General features: G+C 53.5%; 9 protein-coding genes across 9 annotated transcripts; 3 read left to right on the forward strand and 6 right to left on the reverse strand.

The window, feature by feature from the left end:
* Positions 1-1,041: 1,041 nt before the first annotated feature.
* On the reverse strand, positions 1,042-2,666 carry CH63R_12242 (6-hydroxy-d-nicotine oxidase; the record flags this gene model as incomplete). The annotated part of the gene is made up of 4 exons (XM_018307216.1): positions 1,042-1,810; positions 1,864-2,035; positions 2,092-2,437; positions 2,574-2,666. 4 exons carry the CDS (start codon positions 2,664-2,666, stop codon positions 1,042-1,044), a joined length of 1,380 nt encoding a protein of 459 aa, XP_018154057.1.
* Positions 2,667-3,540: 874 nt separating this feature from the next.
* Positions 3,541-4,152, forward strand: CH63R_12243 (uncharacterized protein; the record flags this gene model as incomplete). Its single annotated transcript, XM_018307217.1, has 1 exon — positions 3,541-4,152. The coding sequence occupies one exon, from the start codon at positions 3,541-3,543 to the stop codon at positions 4,150-4,152; it is 612 nt and encodes a 203-aa protein (XP_018154058.1).
* Positions 4,153-4,753: 601 nt separating this feature from the next.
* CH63R_12244 (uncharacterized protein) lies at positions 4,754-5,841 on the reverse strand (the record flags this gene model as incomplete). The annotated part of the gene is made up of 9 exons (XM_018307218.1): positions 4,754-4,825; positions 5,093-5,168; positions 5,222-5,236; positions 5,287-5,307; positions 5,500-5,517; positions 5,576-5,617; positions 5,675-5,695; positions 5,749-5,769; positions 5,831-5,841. The coding sequence occupies 9 exons, from the start codon at positions 5,839-5,841 to the stop codon at positions 4,754-4,756; spliced, it is 297 nt and encodes a 98-aa protein (XP_018154059.1).
* Positions 5,842-7,594: 1,753 nt separating this feature from the next.
* Positions 7,595-8,725, reverse strand: CH63R_12245 (Methyltransferase domain-containing protein; the record flags this gene model as incomplete). The annotated part of the gene is made up of 1 exon (XM_018307219.1): positions 7,595-8,725. The coding sequence occupies one exon, from the start codon at positions 8,723-8,725 to the stop codon at positions 7,595-7,597; it is 1,131 nt and encodes a 376-aa protein (XP_018154060.1).
* Positions 8,726-10,452: 1,727 nt separating this feature from the next.
* CH63R_12246 (uncharacterized protein) lies at positions 10,453-11,721 on the reverse strand (the record flags this gene model as incomplete). The annotated part of the gene is made up of 3 exons (XM_018307220.1): positions 10,453-11,152; positions 11,208-11,249; positions 11,300-11,721. 3 exons carry the CDS (start codon positions 11,719-11,721, stop codon positions 10,453-10,455), a joined length of 1,164 nt encoding a protein of 387 aa, XP_018154061.1.
* Positions 11,722-11,994: 273 nt separating this feature from the next.
* CH63R_12247 (Vacuolar h+-atpase assembly protein) lies at positions 11,995-12,951 on the reverse strand (the record flags this gene model as incomplete). The annotated part of the gene is made up of 2 exons (XM_018307221.1): positions 11,995-12,558; positions 12,619-12,951. 2 exons carry the CDS (start codon positions 12,949-12,951, stop codon positions 11,995-11,997), a joined length of 897 nt encoding a protein of 298 aa, XP_018154062.1.
* A 625-nt stretch (positions 12,952-13,576) lies between these two features.
* Positions 13,577-15,040, forward strand: CH63R_12248 (Hexaprenyl pyrophosphate synthase; the record flags this gene model as incomplete). Its single annotated transcript, XM_018307222.1, has 2 exons — positions 13,577-14,785; positions 14,879-15,040. 2 exons carry the CDS (start codon positions 13,577-13,579, stop codon positions 15,038-15,040), a joined length of 1,371 nt encoding a protein of 456 aa, XP_018154063.1.
* A 2,517-nt stretch (positions 15,041-17,557) lies between these two features.
* CH63R_12249 (Allantoinase) lies at positions 17,558-19,357 on the forward strand (the record flags this gene model as incomplete). The annotated part of the gene is made up of 2 exons (XM_018307223.1): positions 17,558-18,079; positions 18,194-19,357. The coding sequence occupies 2 exons, from the start codon at positions 17,558-17,560 to the stop codon at positions 19,355-19,357; spliced, it is 1,686 nt and encodes a 561-aa protein (XP_018154064.1).
* A 1,598-nt stretch (positions 19,358-20,955) lies between these two features.
* CH63R_12250 (Aldo/keto reductase) lies at positions 20,956-22,108 on the reverse strand (the record flags this gene model as incomplete). Its single annotated transcript, XM_018307224.1, has 2 exons — positions 20,956-21,429; positions 21,491-22,108. 2 exons carry the CDS (start codon positions 22,106-22,108, stop codon positions 20,956-20,958), a joined length of 1,092 nt encoding a protein of 363 aa, XP_018154065.1.
* Between the last annotated feature and the right edge of the window lie 228 nt (positions 22,109-22,336).

Genomic DNA, 22,336 nt, shown 5'->3' on the forward strand with positions numbered 1-22,336 from the left:
GTGTACCAAAGTTAATACAAGGATTACGGCAAGACTATGATTCGTGGAAGATGCTTGAAAGGTGCTACACTATCATTGTCACTCATCCGAAGGGGGTTCCATATTTGCGTATTGACTACTACACGAAGACACTCGCACGCAACTGCCTCTCAAATTCTGGCTTTCTTTGGAATTTCAGTCAAGGCTTCTAGACGACATCAGATCAGTCTAGTATAACCAGCCCCTCAAATAACTTGGCCCCCTCAAATAACTTGGCCCGGCTGTCTCTCGCCCTGGAGCCAAGGCAAAAGCGGGGTCTGTGGAGGAAGAAGGAAGCAAATGCAACTCTCGAGCCTGCAAAAGAACCATTAATGGACCACCCGTGTGATAAAGGGAAGAGTTAAAAAGCAACTAACATCGTGCCATTGATGGAGTTGAGTTTGGGAGCATAAGCTGAACATTTGTCAGTGGTCAATGTCGCCTTTGTCTGTCTATTGACGACTCGCCGCGGCCATTCATCAAGCCTTTCGGAAATAAAGCAAGCCAGGCCCCGATTTCGACGTTGTAGTTTGCCGAGTTTCTGAGCATGGGGAAAGGGAGTGAAGATTGACAATGGCGTCCATCCTATCTACCAGTCGCCATGTCCGTAGCCAGGGCTGAGGATGCTCTTGCTCAGATTTGCCTTTCGCATCAACTACTGCCTGACTTCTCGCATCACTGAAATCTCTCATCACCGTCAAAAAACCTTATCCCACACATTCTCTCCCGTGGTGTCATCGCGGTGCAGGGGCAAAGCGGACTAGGTATGAATCACTTGTCTTTCTTGTGTGTCCTTGTATTATCAGGAATAATTGTTCTGCTTTCAGCCTCGTTTGAACTTGAGGGATAGAAGATTTGTGATTACGGTTGATTGAAGTACTAGGGTGACTCGCATGACGTTCTTGGTATCCAGCTTAGGATCATGAACACTTGTCACAATGTTGACGGAAGAGCTACTCTGACGCCAATGAAAATGCAGATCTACTCTGACATCTCTTTCCCTTTCTCAAAGGTCAAATTCGACTATAGTCCCTGCGGACCACGAGTGAGCTTGAAACCTCCACTGACCAACATTTGGAAGACACCCTCGGGGTCGTAGGTCTTGGCAATCTGCAACAACCGCGCCTTGCTTGCACTTCCGTAGCCCGAGAAAGGGTCCTGAAATTGGCTGGCGTAGTTTGTGTACTTGTAGGCATTGTAAAGTCCTCTCTCCTTGGAAGCGGCGTTGATTTGGTCCTCAATGCGTTTCTGTGCTCGATAGATCGTCTCATCGTCCTCGGCCTTCTCCCACATGGCGACAATGTTGACAAAGCCAACCGGTCGAGATTGGCCAGCCAAACCGGTTGGGTTCCCGCCGTTAGTTTTCATGAAGTTCAGCTGGGAGCGGGTAAATAACTGAAGATGTAGCTGCTGGGTTGCTAGGGAAGCAATCGTCTTGGACTCTTCGTTCCAGATATCGAAGACAGTCTGCATCATCTCCCCGTCGAGCTCGAAGGAAGTCGTCCAGAAGGAGTTGCGGTTGACGCCCCCGGGAAAGACCAGCCCGTCAGCGATCTCATCGTGGTATGCGTTACCTGCCGAAATGTTGCTCGGACCGACCTCGTAGAACCCATCAAGAGCCTTTGGATGTGCGTCGTCGGCGAACGTGTCCGAATGTGTCATAATCGCAGTGCCAGTGGGTGAGCTGTCGATATTGGCATCCCATAGGAGAACGCCGCCACTTTTGAGGTCCGTCTCGACGAGGCGGTCGCCCCAGTTGAAGAAGGCCGCATTGGCAGAGATGTTGGCATTGCTGGAAGATTTCAAGTTGCCGTTCCACATTTTGCCTTGTTCAATACGTTGAACTTGAACTTGGTGACAATTCCAAAGTTACTCCCGCCCCCACGTAACGCCCAGTAGAGGTCGGGGTAAGCTCCGGGAGTCACTGTCACAATCTGGCCATCGGCTAGGACCACCTCGTACTCAAGGACGTTGTCGCAAGTCAGCCCGTGCAGATTGCTCAGCCAAGAGATTCCTCCTACGAATGTGTCAGCTTTTTTACCTATTTCTCCAGAGGGCCGACAGGAAAATTACCGTCCAAGGTGAGACCGCCAACACCGACGCCGAACATCCGGCCACCGGGCACAGTTAGGTTATGCTCTTGCAGGATGGGATACACACTGGACCATCTCGACCCAGGCTCGATAATGGCAGACTTTCTGTCACTGCTGACAGTCGTTCTGTTCAGGTGAGCAAGATCAACGACGAGTCCGTTCTCGATGGTGGAGGCCTCGAAAGAATAATGGTTGCCGCTCTTGACGGCAAACTGGCATTGGCCCTTACGGACGGCCACAACAGCCGTTGACACCTCTTGTGGACTCGAAGGAGAGAAGAAGCATGCGGTAGAGGCTGCTCCTTGGACTGTGGACCAAAAGGATGCCTTTTCCGAGGCATACTCGGTTTGGTTTCTGACAAGGACTTGATTGGGATACGTTTATTGAAGAGCTCGACACTTTTGGACTCATGGTAAGCTGAGTTGCTGCGCGGCGCATAAATTTGTAACCGGATAGACTTACAAGTTCGTCACAGCCCTGAAGAGGGATAGGGTTGGCGGACGAAACAGACGCCAAGCCCGCTAGCAGAGTTGTGAAGGTTAAGATTACTGCCATCGTGAATGAAGCCTGATATTGTTCGGTTGAGAAGAACGTCGACTGATGGGTGACTTTTCAATCTTCGTGAATACCTCCCCCAAGAACCTTCATACTTCTTTCCTATGTCCACCATGACATTGAGGGGTGGTCGGCGGCTGGGTGGTTTGGCGATAGTGTGAACCTTCGTAAATTAACAACGGTGTCCGCGTTCGCGGTCGGCCGCGGCGTCCGGACCCCGGACAGGACGCACCGCTAGTTTGGAATGCCGTAATGTCCAATTTTCATGAGGAATAAACAGCAGTTGAAAAACTTAGATCTTATGATTAGAAAGAATTACGAAAATTAAGCAAGAGTCTGTTCCGAGGGCAAAAGAGCATCTGGCCCCAAATAGTGCGTTGTTTTCTAGATCTTCTAGCCTAACCACCCTGCTACCCGCGGAAACCGATCTTTTTCCTGTTGAGCCAGTCCTCCAGGGGTGGTTCTAATAGGTTGTATCGTTAAGCGACTGATACGCTACTCACAATCTCGGTTTTGCTCACCCTGACTACTCGCCTCACCCTGAAAGAGCGGCTTTTTGAACGCAGGGTCCGCGGAAGTTGTAACTGGGAGACTTGCTGCTCGGATGGCACGTCCCATTTGGGGTATGGCGGCTGGCGGTTGGCGCTTACACTAATACGCCAATAACAACGGCCCTCCCCTCAATCATGCACCTACTCTCCCCGCTCAACCAAGTCACCACAAACATCATCCGAGGAGGCAACTGGAGCAGCTATAGCAAGGTGAGCAACGCAACTAAGTGGGGTGACTGCACTCGAACCACACAACTAGCAGCCACTAGGACAACCTCGACTGAAGTCGACTCTCGGCGGGCGCATCCCATCATCGGCCTTTCATGTCCTCGCCGGTGCGGTCGGCTTCGGAGCCATCAGACGAGGAAGAACACTGCGAGCCCTCGCCCGAGTCCAACATCAGAGAGTGCGGATACGAGAAATGGGGCTTCGTCATCTACCGGACAACGTACGACGGGTCCTCGGCCCGCCCCTGGGAGGACTTCAAGGACGGCGTCTTGATCAACGCGCGCAGCTCTATTCTCAAGTCGGACGCCCCAGAAATCTTGGACACCATGGATTTTTTCTTCGTTGAGGACATCGCCCTTGAGGGCGCCTCGGTTGAGGACCTGCAGCGCCGCTTCCGAGCCTGGGTGGAAGGGGAGGACATGGTGCCTTTCGAGATGAGCGATGGCAACGACAAGGTCTACGTACCGCGCGGCGCGAGGCACGAGTTCTTCATCAAGGTTAACGACGTCGGACTGCGTGCTTCCTACGTCAGCCTCGTTCGCGGCTTCCCGGAGGTCCCGACGGAGGAGGGTCGTGAGCACGTCAAGGTCTGGCATCACGCCATCGGAGCCGAGCTCTATGACGAGCTGGGCGACCCAAACGCTGCTTGGACAGGGCGTTTCTACAGGTCCGTCCTACCTACACACCTGGTTGCTCAAGGCTGTTGAGATACCGGTAGAAATTGTAAGAACATTCCGCCTTGCCAGCGACTTGGGTGGTTGACACTGCGAGCAGGTACCGCATTTGTCCTTTCATACCTCTTCTTGTTTCCAGCCAAGAAAAAAGTTGTTCTTGTGGAAGCCTCTCAAAAGTTTGCCGAGATTCTCAAGCTGTTCCCCTCAACTTGAGCAGGACCGCGCTCCACGTTGACAAGACGCGTGCCTAACTTTCCCAAGGAACGTTTTATGCCAATACTGATCACGACAAAGGATCGGAAGATAGCCCATCGCTCCCAGTCGGCAGTAGAGTCGGTCGCGCTGATGGTGGATGAGGGCTCTTATCTCTCTTCCACTGACCTGTCCGAGAAGACCCTTGATGCATGATGGAACACAAAGCCTAAAATGGCATCGTCCTCTATCAGTAACATTCTACCACAGGCAAGGTTTGCCAAAACGGAACTTATCTTTATGCTTTGTTTTCTCAGTAAGCGGCATTTACGCCACCCTGCTACTCCAACTTCTGCGTCTGGAGCCATTCACTTGAGTCCAGCTTCATTTGGGATTTTCTTGAAGCCGGCAAATCAAGAGAACGGCTCGTTAGTATCATACGTCACAGAATTATGAGCCAAGCAAACAGGAAGATCATCTGCAGGAAAAAATGCCCGCAGGCCTTTGTTTGATTCTGTATAGATCCGTTAGATGAGACTGTGAAACTGGCAAAGATGGAATAACTTACAAGAAAACGCAGTTGATGGCCTATAGCCGCTGATTCCACTAAGCTGGTTAATATCGGGATAATTACCAACAGCATGTAGTGTAGCGTACCGAGACAAAAGAGCCGAAAATTCCGCCCGAAGGCACAGAAAGCAGAAGAAAAAACAGGTTCTATTCGATTTATTAACATCTTGGTAGGGTTTGGTATGCAAGGAGTAATGCTGGAACAACTTACAGACGGTGTTGGAGGTCTCGCCCTCCTCGGCGGTCTCCTTCTCCTCCTCCTCCTCCTCCTCGGAGGTGAGCAGGGTCTGTAGAGAGTCAGACTCGCCCAACTTGGCTATGATCTCAGAAATCAACTTACTTGGCCCATCTCTGTCTGTGGAAAAGTCAGCGTTCTGTCACGATGCATGGAGTAGAAGAACTCACGAGGAAACGGTTGGTCGCCATCTATAAGTTTCGCATTTGAGGTCAGCAATCCATGTTAGAAAAAGAAGGAAATGAGAAGAGGGGGGAGAGAAAAAATGAAGAACATATAGAGAGTACATATGTCGATGTCAAGACCGAGGACAGTCTTGGTAGCCATCTAGAACATTCAGTGAATCAGTAGTGTTCCTTTATACATAAGAAGTCATAGCTTACGGTGGCCTTTTGGAGGTTCTAAACTCTGATGTTAGCATGTCCGCTCGCTGTAAGATAGGGAAAGTTTCAGACATACCCGCTTCTTGGCGAAGAGGGAGGCGCGGAACTTGGCCTTCTCCTACATCGAGCATGAGCACATTTCTTCGTCAAGATTCAGCCAGCAGAGAACACTAACCTCGAAGAGGTTCTGGAGAGACTGAAGACATCGTAAGCAACTAAGAATCGTGAATAACGAGCAGCAGTACTTACGGAAATCTTCTGCTGGATTTCCTAATAGAAGTAAGTTAGTTACATAGCAGTGGCAAGAAAGGAATAGTATTGAGCTCCTCACCACCATCTCATCGCGATTGGTCTAGACTTGGTCAGCTCACCCTCAGAATTCCATGGAAGCAAAGAAAAATACCGCGATTTGTTTGTCGATGTACTGAAAGTCCCACATGTTAGCCACCAAAGGAGGACTGTGTTAGCAAGGCTTGCAGGATCACATACGGGAATGGTGCCCTTCTGTCAACATGTTAGCATCTGTACAATGATAGAGTAAGTATGAGCAAGCTTGCCTTGAGCTACTTCTGGTTAGCAGTTGTCAAATGAAAGAGGGAAAAAGCAATTGCCATGCCTTGGGAGCGGGGCCGGGCATTGCGGCGGACACGGCGCGGGAGCCGGGGACAGACTTGGTCTTGCCCTTTGCAGGAAATCGTATTAGTACAGAAAACCAATGATGCACTAGCGACCAGCATGAACTCACGGAGGATTGAAGAGCCTGAGCATCAGTTAGGCTTCTGCGTAAGAGTGTGGATCATTCGGGAGTCAAGACAACATACCTTCTTGGGCTACCACAGGGTTGCAATCAATTAGTCATGTGTTCATCAAAGAAGAAGAGGAGGTAATAATACTGTGCCCAGGGGAGACATTTTGCTGTTTTTCTGGTATTGTAGACCTAAAGTTAGCCTTCTATCGTTCATGTAGCTTAAAGCTACAAACGACGGCTTTGGGTGGTTTGAGGACTCACGGAAGACATGACGCGAGGTTCCTGCCACCACGATGTTAGTTAAGCACACACAGAAGATCAAAAAGAGTCTTCTCAATCGTCAACCCAATACGTACTTCTGATTGTAAATGGTGAGCTGGGAAAGCGCATCCAGTTAGTGAAAGCCTGAGACCACAACTCTGCATAGGAACTCACATCTGTTGGTTCTCAGTTAGCACGTAAGACAGAGGAATTCGACCGTTAGGAGGGGGGCTCACCTTTTCGAGAGGGTTGCAGAAGGAAAAGAGGGAAAAGAGAAATCTCAGGAGGACAAAGTAATATTAGTAGACGCGTCAAGAACCGTTTTCCTCCAGGCAGGCAAGCACCCCCCCGCCCTACTATCCTAGCTTCACCACAAGCCGCACCTTCCAAATCTAGCAATCTAATGCTTTTCAACACAACATGAGTTCAAGAAGTTAGGAGGAAGGAGCCATGTGGTCCACTCGGGCTGCAATTGCTCCTGCCGAGCCAGCATGATTTCTCCAACAGGCTTCAGGTTCAACATCTAAAGTTACATGCAGAGATTTTCTTCACTCTGCGCTGTAGGATTTTAAGCGCCATCACCATTTATCCAATCCTACTTAAGAGTAAATGGCTTCATTTTCTTAGATAGGTGGCACTAACATAGATGTTGCTGTTCAACTACTGCAATGGATGTGAGGTGCGGTCTGTGTGCCTGCCTGAACAGGTCCCGCTGTGACACCTAAACCAATGACCGTTAGCTGTTGGTATATTGACCTTAGTGAGACACAATTAATGGAAGGACGATGACCCTACAGATCTTCGACCGCTGACTGCTTTATGGATAAGTAAGACCATTCAGACCAAGCTTTAACTGCCGCCGGATCAAGCGATCCGGCAGGGATGCGGTTCTTGCGAATGTTGCTGTAAGCACCGGGTATGCGGTAATGTCCGGGGCAAGTCCTGCCCGTGACAGCCGCTGTGGCAGCTGGCACATTAACAGCGTGATGTAAGGCGCTAGCCGCGTTCATTTTAACTACGAGTTGATGGGATTAAATGATGTGAACGCGAAGAAACAGTTGTCTCTTTTAGGGAACCTGAACTACTCTATTCCATCTCACACACCAAAACTCCCAGTGTATGTGGGTTGGCATCTTCCTCATCTATTCCATGATATTCTGCATCGTGTTTCCCCGCAAGTCGTGATAGCTCCGAGAGGAAATCCCAGATCGTTGTCGATATTGTCTCTGGTTCCTCATAGAAGCAGAATTCCTGGATAAACTCCTCCGGCACGGCGTAGTATTTGCAGTTTTGCGACTCAAAAACAAGTTGCTCGGTGCCATAAATTCCGTACCTGCCAAATGAAGGCTTCTCCTTCTCATTGTCCACGGGTGATGGCTTTCTTCGCAAGCGCCGATCTATTAGCCACAGGTCCACCCCTTGGGGTAACCCCACACTTCGCGAGGCAAGGATCAATGAGTCGTATTCTGCATAGCGTTCGTGGGACAGAGGCTGCATTGGCTCTCCTTCCTCTTTGGCACCCCTTGGGTGATAAACGTGCGCATACTTCCATTCCCAGCCACTGTCTTTTTCGTGCTGGTCGAGCTCTTCCAGTGTCCACGACGGATCAAATTCAACGGCTATGTGAGGGATACCCTCGAGGCCGAACTTGCGCGACGAAAAAGGCATCTCCTTGCCCAATGATTTAAAGTATGGGCCGAATGAAGAAAATTGGACAAGAAAAAGGTTGTAGAAGGGAAGAACGGTGAAATATTGACTGTTGTCGCCTTCCACGATCTTGAAGGCCGCAGGTAATTCTCGGTTCCCTGGACGGAGTGCCATGTGTTCAAGAAACGAAGTAAATGGTTCAGTGTACCAGTTGGCCCATTTCTCGGGGGTATACCGGCGGTACATGGCAGCTCGGGATTCCCTGCAGGCAGTCCAGAGACCTGCGTCAATAGCATATGTTGACTGGTTTCCGATGGTCCAGGAAGGGGATGATGGGTTGCCGGAAGACGTAGGGGCGCCAAACACATGAAGTTGTTTTTCGCTGACTCTTGCGAGGAGGTACTCGTTGGTGAATTCCTCGGGAACCGGACGGGTGCAGTACGAAGTTGCATCAAAGACGGAGAAATAGTGAACGCCTCGATAGCCCTGACGGCGAACGGCCTTGTCCCAGATTTCATCTCGAAGCTCGTCAGGGAGTAGTGGGAAGTTGTGAAAGGTTTTCGCAGCCATAGTTGCCAGCGGACGAGTAGCGAGCGGGAGCTGAACCCTTTGGTGGTTAGGCGAGGACGACTTTTTGGCGAGAATTGGCAGCCTCAAGCCGGCAAGAGAGCGCAGAAATCAGTAACGTGAAGGTCTTTGAAACTTCTTTGGGGGGGAAGGGGCGATGGCTCATATAATAAAGTGTTGAATGCCTATCTCCGAAAGATGGGAGTCAATGGATTAAGGTTGGTGGGAATCATGGCTAAGGGGCGTTGAGCCACTGCTTCGGCTTCACACCCAAACTCTTCCTCAGGCCTTAACCCCCCTGGTTCAAGCCCGACCGGTCACTCTGCTAGCTCATGTTCAAGCAATCACTCTATCAGAACCACTAACGCAATCTGCAGAATCGTCGGTGATGGTTGTCAACATCTTCATCTCTCACCGTTTCCTTCGCCAGGCTTCAGGTCCCTGGTTTTCGTCGTCAAGGCACCCATACGTTGCTTGTCAATCCTTTCTTTTCTGCTCGCCATAGTCCTCACTCTGTGGACAAGTTGGTCCTGCATGGCCATCGTGGTGGTCTGGCCGAAATGCAAACTATTGCAGGCATGTAGAAGCGCGACTGGGACTTTGTGTATTACGGTGCAGTGAGCAGAACACACGCAAAGACTACCATTTTCAAAGCAGCTCAGGTTTCTTAACCTGGCAGCCTCTGAGCACAGCAACCAGAGCCTCCAATCCCTGACCAGAGTATTCAATTCAAATCAGACTAAGGCTAGGGGCTCGCTCTTACGTCTCCTAAGTTTCATGATTCACGAATGACTGGTATCTCATGCGAGTTCTGCACCAAGGATGATCCACTTCGTATGGGCCAGAAAGCGCTGGCAATCCACCAGAAACGACAACACACCCTCGATCTGAAGCAGGATTCGGGAATACATTCGAAATTCGCCTAGTGTCGATTTGGCTTCCTGGCCCGATGTCCGAATCTCCGTCATCGTCGGAAATCGGGGATCCGGATCTTTTGGTGCCTCTGACCAACTGGTCTTGGTGTCAGTTTTCGTGCTCTGTGGCCGTCAGGTCAGTGTAGCAGACTCCACTCTCGGGTAACACGTTCTCAGTTCTGTGTTCCTCTTCCCAGTAGTCAGATCGGTAATAGTACATGCATCTGGTCACTTTGCGGGTTCTGCGCCAGGCCTGGAAAAGCACCCAGGCCTCGCCTTTGGTTGAATTCTCGAAGAGACCTTTCTGATTTGATGGGTTGAGGCTTTTGGATTGTCCTGGTTGCCTTGGGTTCTGCTACAAGCGCAGGGCCCAACCGAATTCTCAACAGTTCACAATGACAAGTCTAATGCTGCAGTTGTGTCGTTGATCTTGCCGTTAGAGCAACCTTCATGTGATGAGCAAGGCGTGGGTGAAATAGGATTAGAAGCGTCTATTCCTCTAGAATGGAGATACAGGAAGAAGGCAGGATATTTATACCTGTCTTAAGGGCATCTACGTCTCGGACTGAGTTTCAGGACTGACTTGCAGACCCCCCCTTTAAACCCATCATGGCACTTAACCCATCATGGCACTTCATGGTGAACTATCTATCTCCAACCCAAGATCAAATCCTGCCTAGGTCACATGCAGTCGGACAAGGTTCAAGAAGACCAAAATAGACAAGGGCAGGAAGTCCTGCCCTGCTACAGTTTGGCATTGACTGCTAAAAGGGTATCATTGGGTCATTACTAGTGTGTCTTGTTCTGTGTATAATATCATGCCTTAGCCCTGCCCCGAAGGAAGACCGCATGCCTCTGCGAGTGGTATTTGACGTCGGCGGGGTGCAGCGGATTGTAGACAATGCGGCATGTCTTGCACTCCATGAAGGTGGGCTTCGACGAGAGGTTGATTGTGGTCTGCACCGTGGCGACCGGCTTTGACCGTACTTGTGGTTTTTTTGGGACGGGAGACGATTTCGGCTCTTCTTCGTCTCCAAGTCCGTCGACATTGGCAGTGTCCCAACGTTCTCTCGTGCTTCGTGTCCTTGACCTCAAGCCCTTCCGTAAACCTGGCCTATCTATGTCTCTGTATTCTTCATTATGGTCTGTCGAGTCTTCCGTCGTGTCCGACGAGGGGTATATGGGCGTGCTGGGCCTCAGCCTCAGCCGGCGGGGCTCTTTCGTCTTTCGAGAAACCGGGGGCGGCGAAGGCGGGGTGTTGATCAACTTGTCGGACTCGGACAGCAGGTCGGAGGATTCGGTGGCTGAACTCGAGCGACACGGTTTGAAATAACTGAGGATGGAGCTCTTGGGTATGTTGCTTGATGGCGGCGCGGGCTGTGCAGGAGGAAGCCTCGGGAGGTCTGGCGTACGCGTGGCCGGTTCTTTGTCGACTTTGCGCTTCTTCATCAACGGCCCCGAGCCACTCTCATCTTCGGTCAGGCGCAATCGTTTGCTGTACGTCCGCAGAGTACGCCTGGACAACGTTAGCCCGAAGCGTGACATGTGCGATGGCGAAGATTGGGTCGTACCGTTTGTCGCTTGTCGGTCTCAGGAGTTCGCGCTTGGGAGAGCTGTACTGAAGTGAGCCAAGGCAACATCTGAACCGAGCAAGACCACCTACAGCTTTGCATCTTCAACCGGGTCCATCACCCCCGTAAAGAGAATGGGTCGAAGGCGGTGGTGCTCTTGAGCTGCTAGTGCAGCCTGCGGATGCGGATGTGACGCGACACGCGTGGTGGTATTGTTGGAGGGCGCTCGGGATATCAAAGAGATGGAGGACAACAGTGTTGGTCTGACATGCGAAAAACACTTGGAGAGACCAAAAAGGAAAACGACGCAGTTACGAACAGAAACAAGCAGGCAAAAATCGAAGAGCGTACGCTGGCCGCGGTTGTAATTGTGGTGTCTTGTCGCCTTGGTTGAGCGGAAGACGAGCGGGCCATTGCGCTGAGATGGGAGGCCCCACCATAAAAGCGCGCCACGCGAATCATGACGTGGAACCAGACGCGTCCGAGGCGCGTTGCACAGATTCACCCGCGTCATCACGTGTCACCATGTCCGTCCTCGTCTTCGACACAGTGGTTTCTGCTCCTCTTCCAAGCACTGGCGGGCGGGGTCCCCTTTGAATGCATCCCTTCTGGGGCCGGGGGATCCGGTGCCGTTCGTTGTGGGTCAAATGAGATCCGTCCCCGACGCCGCCGCTGCACCGTCTGGAACAGGCTCGACAACTCGAGCAATAGAAAAAGCGCTCAGTCTCAATAAGTCGACTTGGCATCGGGACCTCGTGATACTTGTCGCATTTCGTGGAGTCAACAACTATGATAGTCCCTTCAATCGCCGCCGTATTCCCTCGTCTGTGTCCTGCGTGTTGGTATCGAGGAGCATTGTCGGCTCTTCTCCCGGCTTGCCGCCGCCGTCCTCGTCTTTGCCCAACACCCATGTCTGCATCACCTCTTTGATCTCTTCTGGTTCCTTTCGATTTGCTTTGGCCTCCGTCAGCCTCCACACGTAGCCCGAGTAGACGGCGACCTCTGCGACGAGGACGAGGATGGACCCGGCAAGTGTCAGGAATATGCGCGCGGTGATGTTCCACCAGCGGGCTGCGATCCATATCGTCGCGGCAACGCCGATAATGCTGATGAGAAAGTTGAGAATGACCATCACCTGCTTCTGCACGTCGCCGAGCGTGGCCTCGTCATCGCCATTGTCCGACTCGCGCATGGGGCGATTTACTTCAGCAAACGCATGGGCTCTCGTGGTGGCGCTGGGGAATTGCTGGGAGAAATTTTCCACCCGAGATGGCTGCTTCATCATGCGTTGGTATGTTCGTTCCTCTTCTTCGCGTCGCAGGCGAGCCATAAGGGCCTTATACTCGGCGGACTGGATGCAAAGTATCAGCAGATTATGTCTGAACGCGGACGAATGGTTGCCATGACATACAGGCTCTGGCTTTGGGGGCGGCGGAGCGATGTACACCGTGGCCCCTCGGAGCAGTCCTTCCAGGCTGAAGCCATCGACACCCTCACTCCTCAACTCCTTGAATAGATCGAGTATCTGGCGGTGCGTGATTGGGTTACCGACAATCGGGCTCTCGAGACTGGGCTCCTCGGTTTCGGGCGTCGCTGCAGAGGGCAAAGGTGCATCTGACGTCGTCGTCTGGGCTGCTATGTTCGTCTTCGTTTCCAAGCCGTCCGACTTGTCCCGGTTCGATCTGACCTCAGCCAACTTCTGCAGGCCCTCTGTGATGCAAGGAGTTATCGTAAGGCGTACCATGGCTGACCTGGTCTTCGTCTCTCGTGTCGCCTCTTCTCTCTGCCTGTCTTATGCCGAATGTCGGGTTGATAGAAACTGGGCGGAGACAAACGAGAAAGCACCGATGTAAGATCGGGGTAATAGAAGTGCGTTCGTCCCGCATCCACAACTCCCAATGTCAACGTGACGCTCAGTTTGACAGGTCCAGGCTCAAGTAATGCCCAGCGGAATCTCCCCAAATTCGCATCACAATTGGAGATTCAACAACATACAGCCAATCAGCGAGCATCAAGCCCCGCCATGGCTCCTCCAAAAGATCGGTACGTTCCCCCAGCCAAGCTATTTCTGGGGGGCTGCACCAAACAAAGTACTTGTGAAGCCCGGTACGTACCTTACCTAAGGTACGCTGTGGGAAAGAATCGGACCCGACATTCTTTGCGGGCTGCATTCTCGGCGCGGGAGGACGAAAATTAGGAGGGAAAAAAGTCGTCGACTCGTATCATCATCATCAACCTTCCACAGTCCACAGCTTCCAATTGCCGCAATCTCCGGGTTTTGACCAGGTCTAAACGAAACTGGTGCTGTCGGTCTCCTTGACGATTCTTTTTCGCCTCCATTGACACCCCTTTGGAGCATTATCGGAGCCATGCAGCTCCGTTCGGGAGCAGCGGCAGTGCTGCGCAGCACCTCGTCGATAACGTCACGATCCCTCCTCTCTTCGACTGCCTCACGATGCGCGCAATGTCGGCGAATCGCCCCCCTCGAAGTCCGGTTACCTCTGACCAGCGCGCTGTATCATTCCTCATCAAGGCGATCCTCTGCTTGGGGTGCTGCCGTGTCCGTCGCATCCAACATGGCCGCTAACGCAGTCAACCGCGTTATCCCCAAGGGTGACATGCACATCGATCCGCTGCGGACGGTGGCTAAGGAGATGAAGTTTTTGACGGGCAACATTCGGAAGCTTCTGGGTTCCGGCCATCCTTCGCTGGACCGGGTTGCCAAGTACTACACACAGGCCGAGGGCAAGCACATGCGGCCCCTTATCGTCCTGCTCATGTCGAGAGCCACCGCGCTGTGCCCCAAGGGTCCTCGACTGCACTCGGGCCAGGCCATTGGCGGCGTTGACACGGCGATATCCCCTCCCAACATCCTCGTCGACGTCAACCCGAGCTCGCCCCTCACGAGTGCTGCGCCCGAGCCAGCCGAGGTCGACTCTGACATCCTCCCTTCCCAACGACGCCTCGCCGAGATCACCGAGCTGATCCACACGGCATCGCTTCTTCACGACGATGTCATTGACCACTCCGTATCGCGCCGCGGATCTCCATCGGCGAACCTCGAGTTCGGCAACAAGATGGCCGTCCTGGCCGGCGACTTTCTCTTGGGCCGCGCATCCGTTGCCCTGGCTCGTTTGCGCAACTCCGAGGTCATTGAGCTTCTCGCCACGGTCATCGCCAACCTTGTCGAGGGCGAGTTCATGCAGCTCAAGAACACCGAGCAGGATGAGCGAAGGCCTGTGTGGTCGGAGGAGACGCTGACCTACTATCTCCAAAAGACGTACCTGAAGACGGCCAGCTTGATCTCCAAGTCGTGCCGGGCCTCGGCAATCCTCGGTGGGTCCGATGCCGCTTCGGTCGAGGCGGCTTACGCCTACGGTAAGAACCTGGGTCTCGCATTCCAGCTTGTCGACGACATGCTCGACTACACAAGGAGCGAGAAGGAGCTGGGCAAGCCAGCCGGAGCCGACCTGGAGCTGGGTCTCGCAACGGCCCCGCTACTGTTTGCGTGGAAGACAATGCCGGAGTTGGGTGCGCTCGTTGGCCGGAAGTTTGAGCAGGAGGGCGACGTGGCAAGGGTAAGTAACAAGCCCGTGCGATGCGATACCAATGGACAGCTGTTTGTTTGGGCTTGGTTGGAGAAAAGAAGGTTATGACTAACACCGTTTCAGGCACGCGAGCTGGTCCTCCAGAGCGACGGCATCGAGCAGACAAGGGCACTGGCCCAGGATTACTCGGAGCGGGCCATCGCAGCCATCAGCGAGTTCCCCGACAGCGAGGCCAAGGACGGGCTTGTTGAAATGGCCGTCAAGGCGTTGAAGAGGACGAAGTAATCGAAAAGGGCGGCAATGGCCGACCACCACCATGCCATCCATACCTGTACAAAACGAAGGAGAAACTAAACGAGGATGCATGCATTATGGTATGTGCATTCGACACACCCTGTATAACAGACCATTGGGCTCTTTACAGAGTACATGTAACGATATTACACATCTAGACGGCGGCGTGGGGGGGAGACGAACGGGAACCAATGAGGTAGAATTGGCTACAACCTTCAGCTCAATAGCATACATAACTTGCTTTTCTTGATACAGGAACTGGCACGGGGGGGTGAGGGTTGAAGACGGACGAGCAAAGAGCAAGCAAGATTCGTGCTTGGGTTCTGTCGACGTGCAGGCGTCTACATTTCCCGACATGATACCTGGGTGCAATCCCAACTGTCATCCGAGCCATCGGCAGAAGCAAGCTGCACAGGCGATTGGTGACATGGGAATCTTTTACTCGATCGAAACACGGCCAAGAAGGAACTCTAAAATCCGATCCGCAACGTCACTTCGTGGTTTTGTTTTAGTTTCTTTCCTGTGAGCAGCGGCGGCGGCGAACTCCGTGGAGATGCGGTTTCCATTACGTCGCTCGGTTGCTACATTGGACGTGCAGCGTGCAGCGTGTGAGCAGCACTGCGCAGGAAACGGCATGATGAGAGACAGGGATCCGGCCAGGGACCAGCGAAGCTTGATCGAAACCCGGCACCGAGGTGTCCATTGCTATCATTCTTCAGCAATGTTTATCCGATGCAGATGGCTACCCAGGGGATCACGAAGCACGCACGGGTCACACGAAGCCAGGGCCCGAAACAAGCCGCAATGAACGCCGAGATTGATCGCCGATTTACCGGGGCCGGGTTCGCGTCTGGACAAGTGTCGAGGCATGCTCGGCTGGAGATGACTCGGCGCACGGGGACAGCGGGTGGGCTATGGCCGAGCCAGACGACCACCTTTGGGACAACTGGGCTGGACCGTCGCATGACACATGACGCTATTAAGTGGCAGAAACGATCGAGTAATAGCAACCAACTGTCGGTCAAGGGAAGTTTAGGTTCGAGCCGTCATCGAGACCGAGGCCCAGGCTAGAACCAATGCGAGTTTTCACCGGCTGAAGAGTCTGCACGAGGAGAAGGAAAAGAACAGGACGAGAAGGAAGAAAAGAAGGCTAAAACTCGCCCTCGGGACCGGGAGGCGCATGAAATGGCGGGTCGGATTCCCCAAAGCAGCGGTGTTTTACTCGATCATTACTCGATCAAAACTCCCAACTGAAGCTTGGACGACGCCTTAGAACCCCTTGTATCCCCTCAAATGCACCGGCGGCGGCGGAGCCTGCGAAGAACAAGAGCCGATAAGCACACAAATCTGGGATAAGGCCTCGAAGCTAAAAGAGACGAAGGAGGAGCAGGAGCAGGCGCATCGGGGCTACCGACTAACATTCCGAGAACGGCCGACACCACTGCAGCGGGCTCCCACGAGGCAGGGGGTACGTAGTTACCGCTGCGACCACTGACACGTGCCCCTTGATTCGCTGGCGGTGGGTGACTAAGCTCCCTCTCCAGGCGCCTATTGTAGATCGGGGAACGGCTGCGTCCGATGACGGGGCGGCCAATCAGCTTCTTCTGATAACAACATTCGAAGAAAAGATTCAGGGTTCCCGTCTCTCCCCCTGACCTTCGTCTCCCTCATAGGAAAGTGAGAGAAGGGTTCGATAACGCACCCCACACAACTACACTTCGGCTAGGACACAGAGGCCGACGGCGCGGTGCAGCCAGACTTGTTGGGATAGGCAATGGGCGATGAGTAGTGGTCAACAACACGACAGAAGACTTGGCGGCGTGGAGGCGTCCTGGGACGGCCTCGGCTTGCTGATCCCCCCTTCTTCGCCTTGTGTGGCCGACCCTTGATACGCTCCTTTGTCTTTTGTCCTGTCAGAGGGCGTTGTTTATCTTATCGGGATCTGAAGATGGAAGCCCAGAAGAATGGATGGAAGGGTATGCCTGGTCTGGTATGGGGGGCCCGTCCCGCCGTCCACCTCTGTCTGGGCTCGGGGTGTGGTGGGCTGTGGATCGAACAACGGACGACCGTATTCTGAGTAAGATTCGAGAAGGCGGTCCTTCTTTTTCTCCTTCTTTTCCCCCCTGATTCCCTTTTCGTTCCCTCTCTCTCTCTCTTCCTTAGCCAGACTGTCTCTTCGTAGGCAACTCATGAGAGTATAGCATCAGTATTCGGATGCCCGAATAAACTCACCTTCACTTGCACGACTCATATCTATCTCACTAACCTCATTATCTCAAGCTACATCGTTCGTCTCTTATCTACCACACCATTTCCCCCGCCACCCCGCGATCAAGATAAGCTTTCACCCCCCCGATACCCTGGCCCAGAAGAAGCAGCAATAAGCTGTCTAAGAACGTCCTTTCGTGGGGAAAGCTCTCCGAGACTCAACCACCTTTGCCTTATCGGGCCACGACCTTCCCAAGCTCCAAGACGAGCTTATCGCGAACCCTCCCGACCCTCGTCACCATGACCGTCCCCCAAGACACTGCGCCGGCGCCCCTCGTGGTTCTCGTCTCAACACGCGCCGTCCTTACCTTTGCCGAAGATAACCTCGTCCTCACTCCCGCAACGATAACGGTCTCCCCAACCACCGGTAAGATCGTCAACATCGTCCCCGCCGTCCTCCCCAAGACCTCCTTCCCGGCCTCGGCGCTCTACGTCAACTACGGCTCCAAGCTCTTGCTGCCCGGCCTCGTCGACGCCCACGTCCACCTCAACGAGCCCGGCCGCACCGAATGGGAGGGCTTCTGGACCGGCACGCGCGCCGCTGCATCTGGCGGCGTGACCACCGTCGTCGACATGCCCCTCAACGCCATCCCGCCCACTACGACGGTGGCCGGCTTCAAGGAGAAGCTCGCCGCGAGCCGAGGCCAGTGCTGGGTAGATGTCGGCTTCTACGGCGGCGTCATCCCCGGGAACACAGATGACCTGTTGCCTCTAGTCGAGGCCGGCGTTAGAGGCTTCAAGGGCTTCCTCATCGAGTCGGGTGTAAGTCACACACTCTCACAAACACACACACGCATATACACACCCAACCGCAACCACACCGAGCATGCTCTCCCAGAATGTCCAACTCTTTGCTAACCCCCATCCTCCTCCCAGGTTGACGAGTTCCCCGCCGTCTCAGCGAATGACGTAGCACTCGCCATGGAGAAGCTCAACGGCACGCCCACCACGCTCATGTTCCACGCCGAGATGATCCCCCCCATCGCCGACTCGGTGGGCGACGCCGTCCAGCAGTCCGAGCCGCCCCTGGCTCCCACCGGCGAGCTGCACTCTTACCAGACCTTCCTCGAGTCCCGCCCGCCCTCCTTCGAGACATATGCCGTCGAGGAGATCCTGTCGCTCGCCCACCTCGCGCCAGACCTTCACTTGCATATCGTCCACCTCTCCGCTACCCAGGCCATCCCCCTTCTCAAGGAGGCCCGCCAGAGGGGCATCAACATCACCGCCGAGACGTGCTTCCACTACCTTGGCTTCGCGTCCGAGGACATCGCCGACGGCGACACCCGCCACAAGTGCTGCCCGCCAATCCGCGAGCGCTCCAACCGCGACGGCCTGTGGGAAGAGCTTGTCGCCGAGGACTCGTGCATCAAGACCATCGTCTCGGATCATTCCCCTTGCACGCCCCAGCTGAAGCTCCTCCCTAGCCACCTCGAGGCCGCGCCGTTGCCGCCTTCTTTGCCGCCATCCCCCCCAGCCGACGACGCCCACGCCCCCAACATGCACCACTCGGACTCGGGCGTCGACATGACGATCCCTGGCGAGACCGTCGGCAAGATCCTCGCGGAAAAGACGCTAGAGGACGCCGCCCTGGCCGTCGCCGAAGCCAGCTCGCGGGGCGACTTCTTTGCCGCCTGGGGCGGCATCTCCTCCGTCGGCCTCGGCCTGCCGATCGTCTACACTGCCGCGAAGGCGCGCGCCGCCGAGCACCAACACGCCGCGGCGCCGTCCATCGTTGACATCGTGCGCCTGTGCAGTCAGGCGACGGCGAAACAGGTCGGCCTGGCGCACCGCAAGGGCGCGTTGCGGGTGGGCATGGACGCCGACATCTGCGTATTTGACGACCTCGACGCATGGACGCTGCGGTCCGGCGACATGCGGTGGAAGAACCGCTGCTCGCCGTGGGAGGGCCACGAGTTCGCCGGCCGTGTGCGGGAGACGTGGGTCCGCGGCCGGAAGGTCTTCGAGTACGGCGGAGCGAACGGGGGTTTTGTCTGCGAGGGTCCTCTTGGCGAGGCTATTACCGAGAAGCGCGTGGCTTGAGAAGCGGAGCTGGTTCATTCATGTGAGATGTGGCATGGAGAAGAGTGTTGGATTGGATAAGGCGCATTTTCTCGCGAGCGATGTCTTGGGTACGCGCCATCGGTTTGGATGCATGGCGTTGGCTAGGTAGATTACGTGAATGATGAATACGATTTCAACATGGCCTGACCTGCGTCGAAAAGGCTTCCTGGCCGACGTGTATTGTTTGCGGAATCATAACATCGAACGACTGGCTGAAGTGTCCGCCCGGAGACCAATGAGAAACAGTGACGGCACTGTCGTCTGCAGCTATTGCAGCCAGGGTTTCCAGTCCATCTCGACCGACGGGATACAGGATCGTTTGTAGTACAGCATGGTCTGGCCAAGGTGTCTTAAGGGCAGCTCTGAGGTGACGGCGTTTCCACCTTGACCGAGAGATGTCCTCGTGCCGTCCCCGTCCGGACTAGACACGTGTTGAGCCAGGAGATAATGTAGTCGGGAACCTATGACGGTTGCGCTTCAGCTTGCGCCCTGAGTCTTGCAAAGACAACACAGATGCAGTCATCCAGTTTGCAAGATAACACGTCGAGGGGCCAGGGATAGCTAGAACAAATGAAACGCTGCACAAGAATGCATGAGAAGGGCTCTTGAAACCCTGTCTCTCTTATCACAGTCCTAGCCAACTGATGAGATGTCTCCTGCTTGGTGATTTCGTCTTGAGAACTGTCCTCTAGAGTTTCTTCGTGTTCTCCTAACGTTGTACAGTGTATAAGTTGGCTTCCTCGTACGAACATCAGCACTGATTCTCTTCTTTATCAGTGTAAATGTGTGAGAACTGGGACACAAAGCATGTGAGGGCGTTAATGGGGTCTTCAGTATGCTTCCACGTAAGGCTACCATCACGAGTTTCCATGCATGCAAGCTGACGCTGTCGGTCTCAAATACACGATTTCTCTGGCATGCATATACACCATAACGAGTTTCAGTGATATTAACAACCACCAGTGATCAGTCACAGCAACAGCACAGGAGACTGGCAGCAACAGCAAATGATATCAGGAACGTGTGGGTCATGGAGGCTCTAGCATGACAAAAGTAAGTGTACTATATCGAGTTTGCATTTGAATATTTGTTCAGCATCCCGAGAACATCTTCAAGCTCATAATATACCACATTGAGGCCCTAGCTGGCACACCCTAAAGTGTAGTCTCATTGAGCACCCAGAATAGTGACTGTACGATGTGACAGGAAGCAGGATTCCTTTCCTACATCCACACCTGAGAAAGACTTGTGGGTTGTTAGTGGAAAGAGATGGCTGAAAACGCAATCTTGGGATCTATCTTGCATATGTGTGATAAAATAGATTGAAGTCGTGGGAGGGGGGTTGTGGGTGATTCGACTAGATGTGCATCACGCTGGTGCGAATCCACATGGCCTCCTTCATCGCATCGCCTTTGGAACAAGTACCCACGCAGAGAACGAATGTAAGCACTAAAACTCCAATTGAGACCTTGTGACTTGTACCTGGAACAAGAAGACTTCAGGCTGTTTTCGAGAGTAGAGAAAAGGAGCAGATTTGCTAAACCTCTGACAAGGTCTTGTTGCGTTTAATATCACGCTTATTGGTGACCGTATACTGCTTTTGGCCTATATAGCTCCTCCAAGTAGTCTTCTTCTTCTTTTGTGAGAGTCTTCCCCTTTGCCTCGAGAGTATCGTCAACTTGTCCTATCTTTGTAAATCCCACGATGGGGCTGGTGACTCTCTTACTGATCCAAGCCAGCGCAACATGACTCATGGGCCAGCCTCTCTTTTTGGCGACCTCAGCGACCCTGGCTCTGATGGCTAAGTCGGGCTCTACATTCCCAAGCGAACCGCCAAATTTGGTTTCAAACTCCTCTCTCTTACTCAAAGCACGCCCTGTTGAAGAGGGCAGACGCGTAAGGCAGCCGTTGCAAAGAGGAGACCAAGGGATCAGGCCAACTCCCGTATCGTTGCAGTAACGGATCATCTCCCTTTCCTCTTCCCTGTAGAGAAGATTATAGCAGTTCTGCATACTGATAAATTTGGTCCATCCACGTGACTCAGCCGTGTGCTTTACTCATCACATATCAGCGATTCTGCATGCATGGCGTCGATCGACTAAGTTGACTTACTTGCATGCGGGCAAACTGGCATGCCCACATACTGCTTGCTCCAATATATCGCACTTTACCTGACCGGACGAGGTCATCCAGCGCTTTCAAGGTCTCTTCAACAGGCACAAGAGGGTCAAAACGATGGATTTGCAAGACGTCGACATAAGGCGTGTCGAGCCTACGAAGCGATGCTTCAACGGCGTTGAATATTGCCGCCCTCGAGAGTCCAAACATGTTCTGATAGTCCTTGGAGCTTTCTACGGGCATCAAAGCATGCTGGACGTCCTGGTCCTCGCCCACGGCGTAGAAACACTTGGTCATCAGGATGACTTTTTCTCGAGGTATGCCATACTTCTTCAGCGTCTTGCCAACGATTGCTTCCGACACGCCGTTGGAGTAAACATTGGCCGTGTCCCATGTGTTGATGCCCCTGTCGTACGCGGCTTTGAGGAGGCAGACAGCATCCTCTTCGCCGAGGACCCAAGGCCGGATGCCGGAAGGGTCTCCGAAGCCCGCGCACCCGAAGATGGGGACTGAAATGCGGAGACCTGAGTTGCCTACTTGGCGATATTCGCATTTCGTGGATCTCAACGACTCTGCCAAGCTTGGGGCAATAGGCACAGCGGAGTAGGTCATGATTGTAGTGAGACGTGGTTTCCTGACTGAAGGCGTGGTCCAAGAAGTGAGTGGATAAAGCCGTCTGTGGGGGGGGGGAGCGAGAGGACGGCACTCTGCACCTTTCTCTCTTGGACAAGTGAAGAGTCCTGACAACTGCTAATATCACATAGTGATTGCGTTCAGTCTCCCGCCGAAGTAGGTGTGATGCTATCCTATGGCATAGGCAAGAGCTCGGGGCCAATGTCA

The sequence above is a fragment of the Colletotrichum higginsianum genome, chromosome 8, assembly GCF_001672515.1.
Source record: "Colletotrichum higginsianum IMI 349063 chromosome 8, whole genome shotgun sequence".
NCBI classification, from domain to species: domain Eukaryota; kingdom Fungi; phylum Ascomycota; class Sordariomycetes; order Glomerellales; family Glomerellaceae; genus Colletotrichum; species Colletotrichum higginsianum.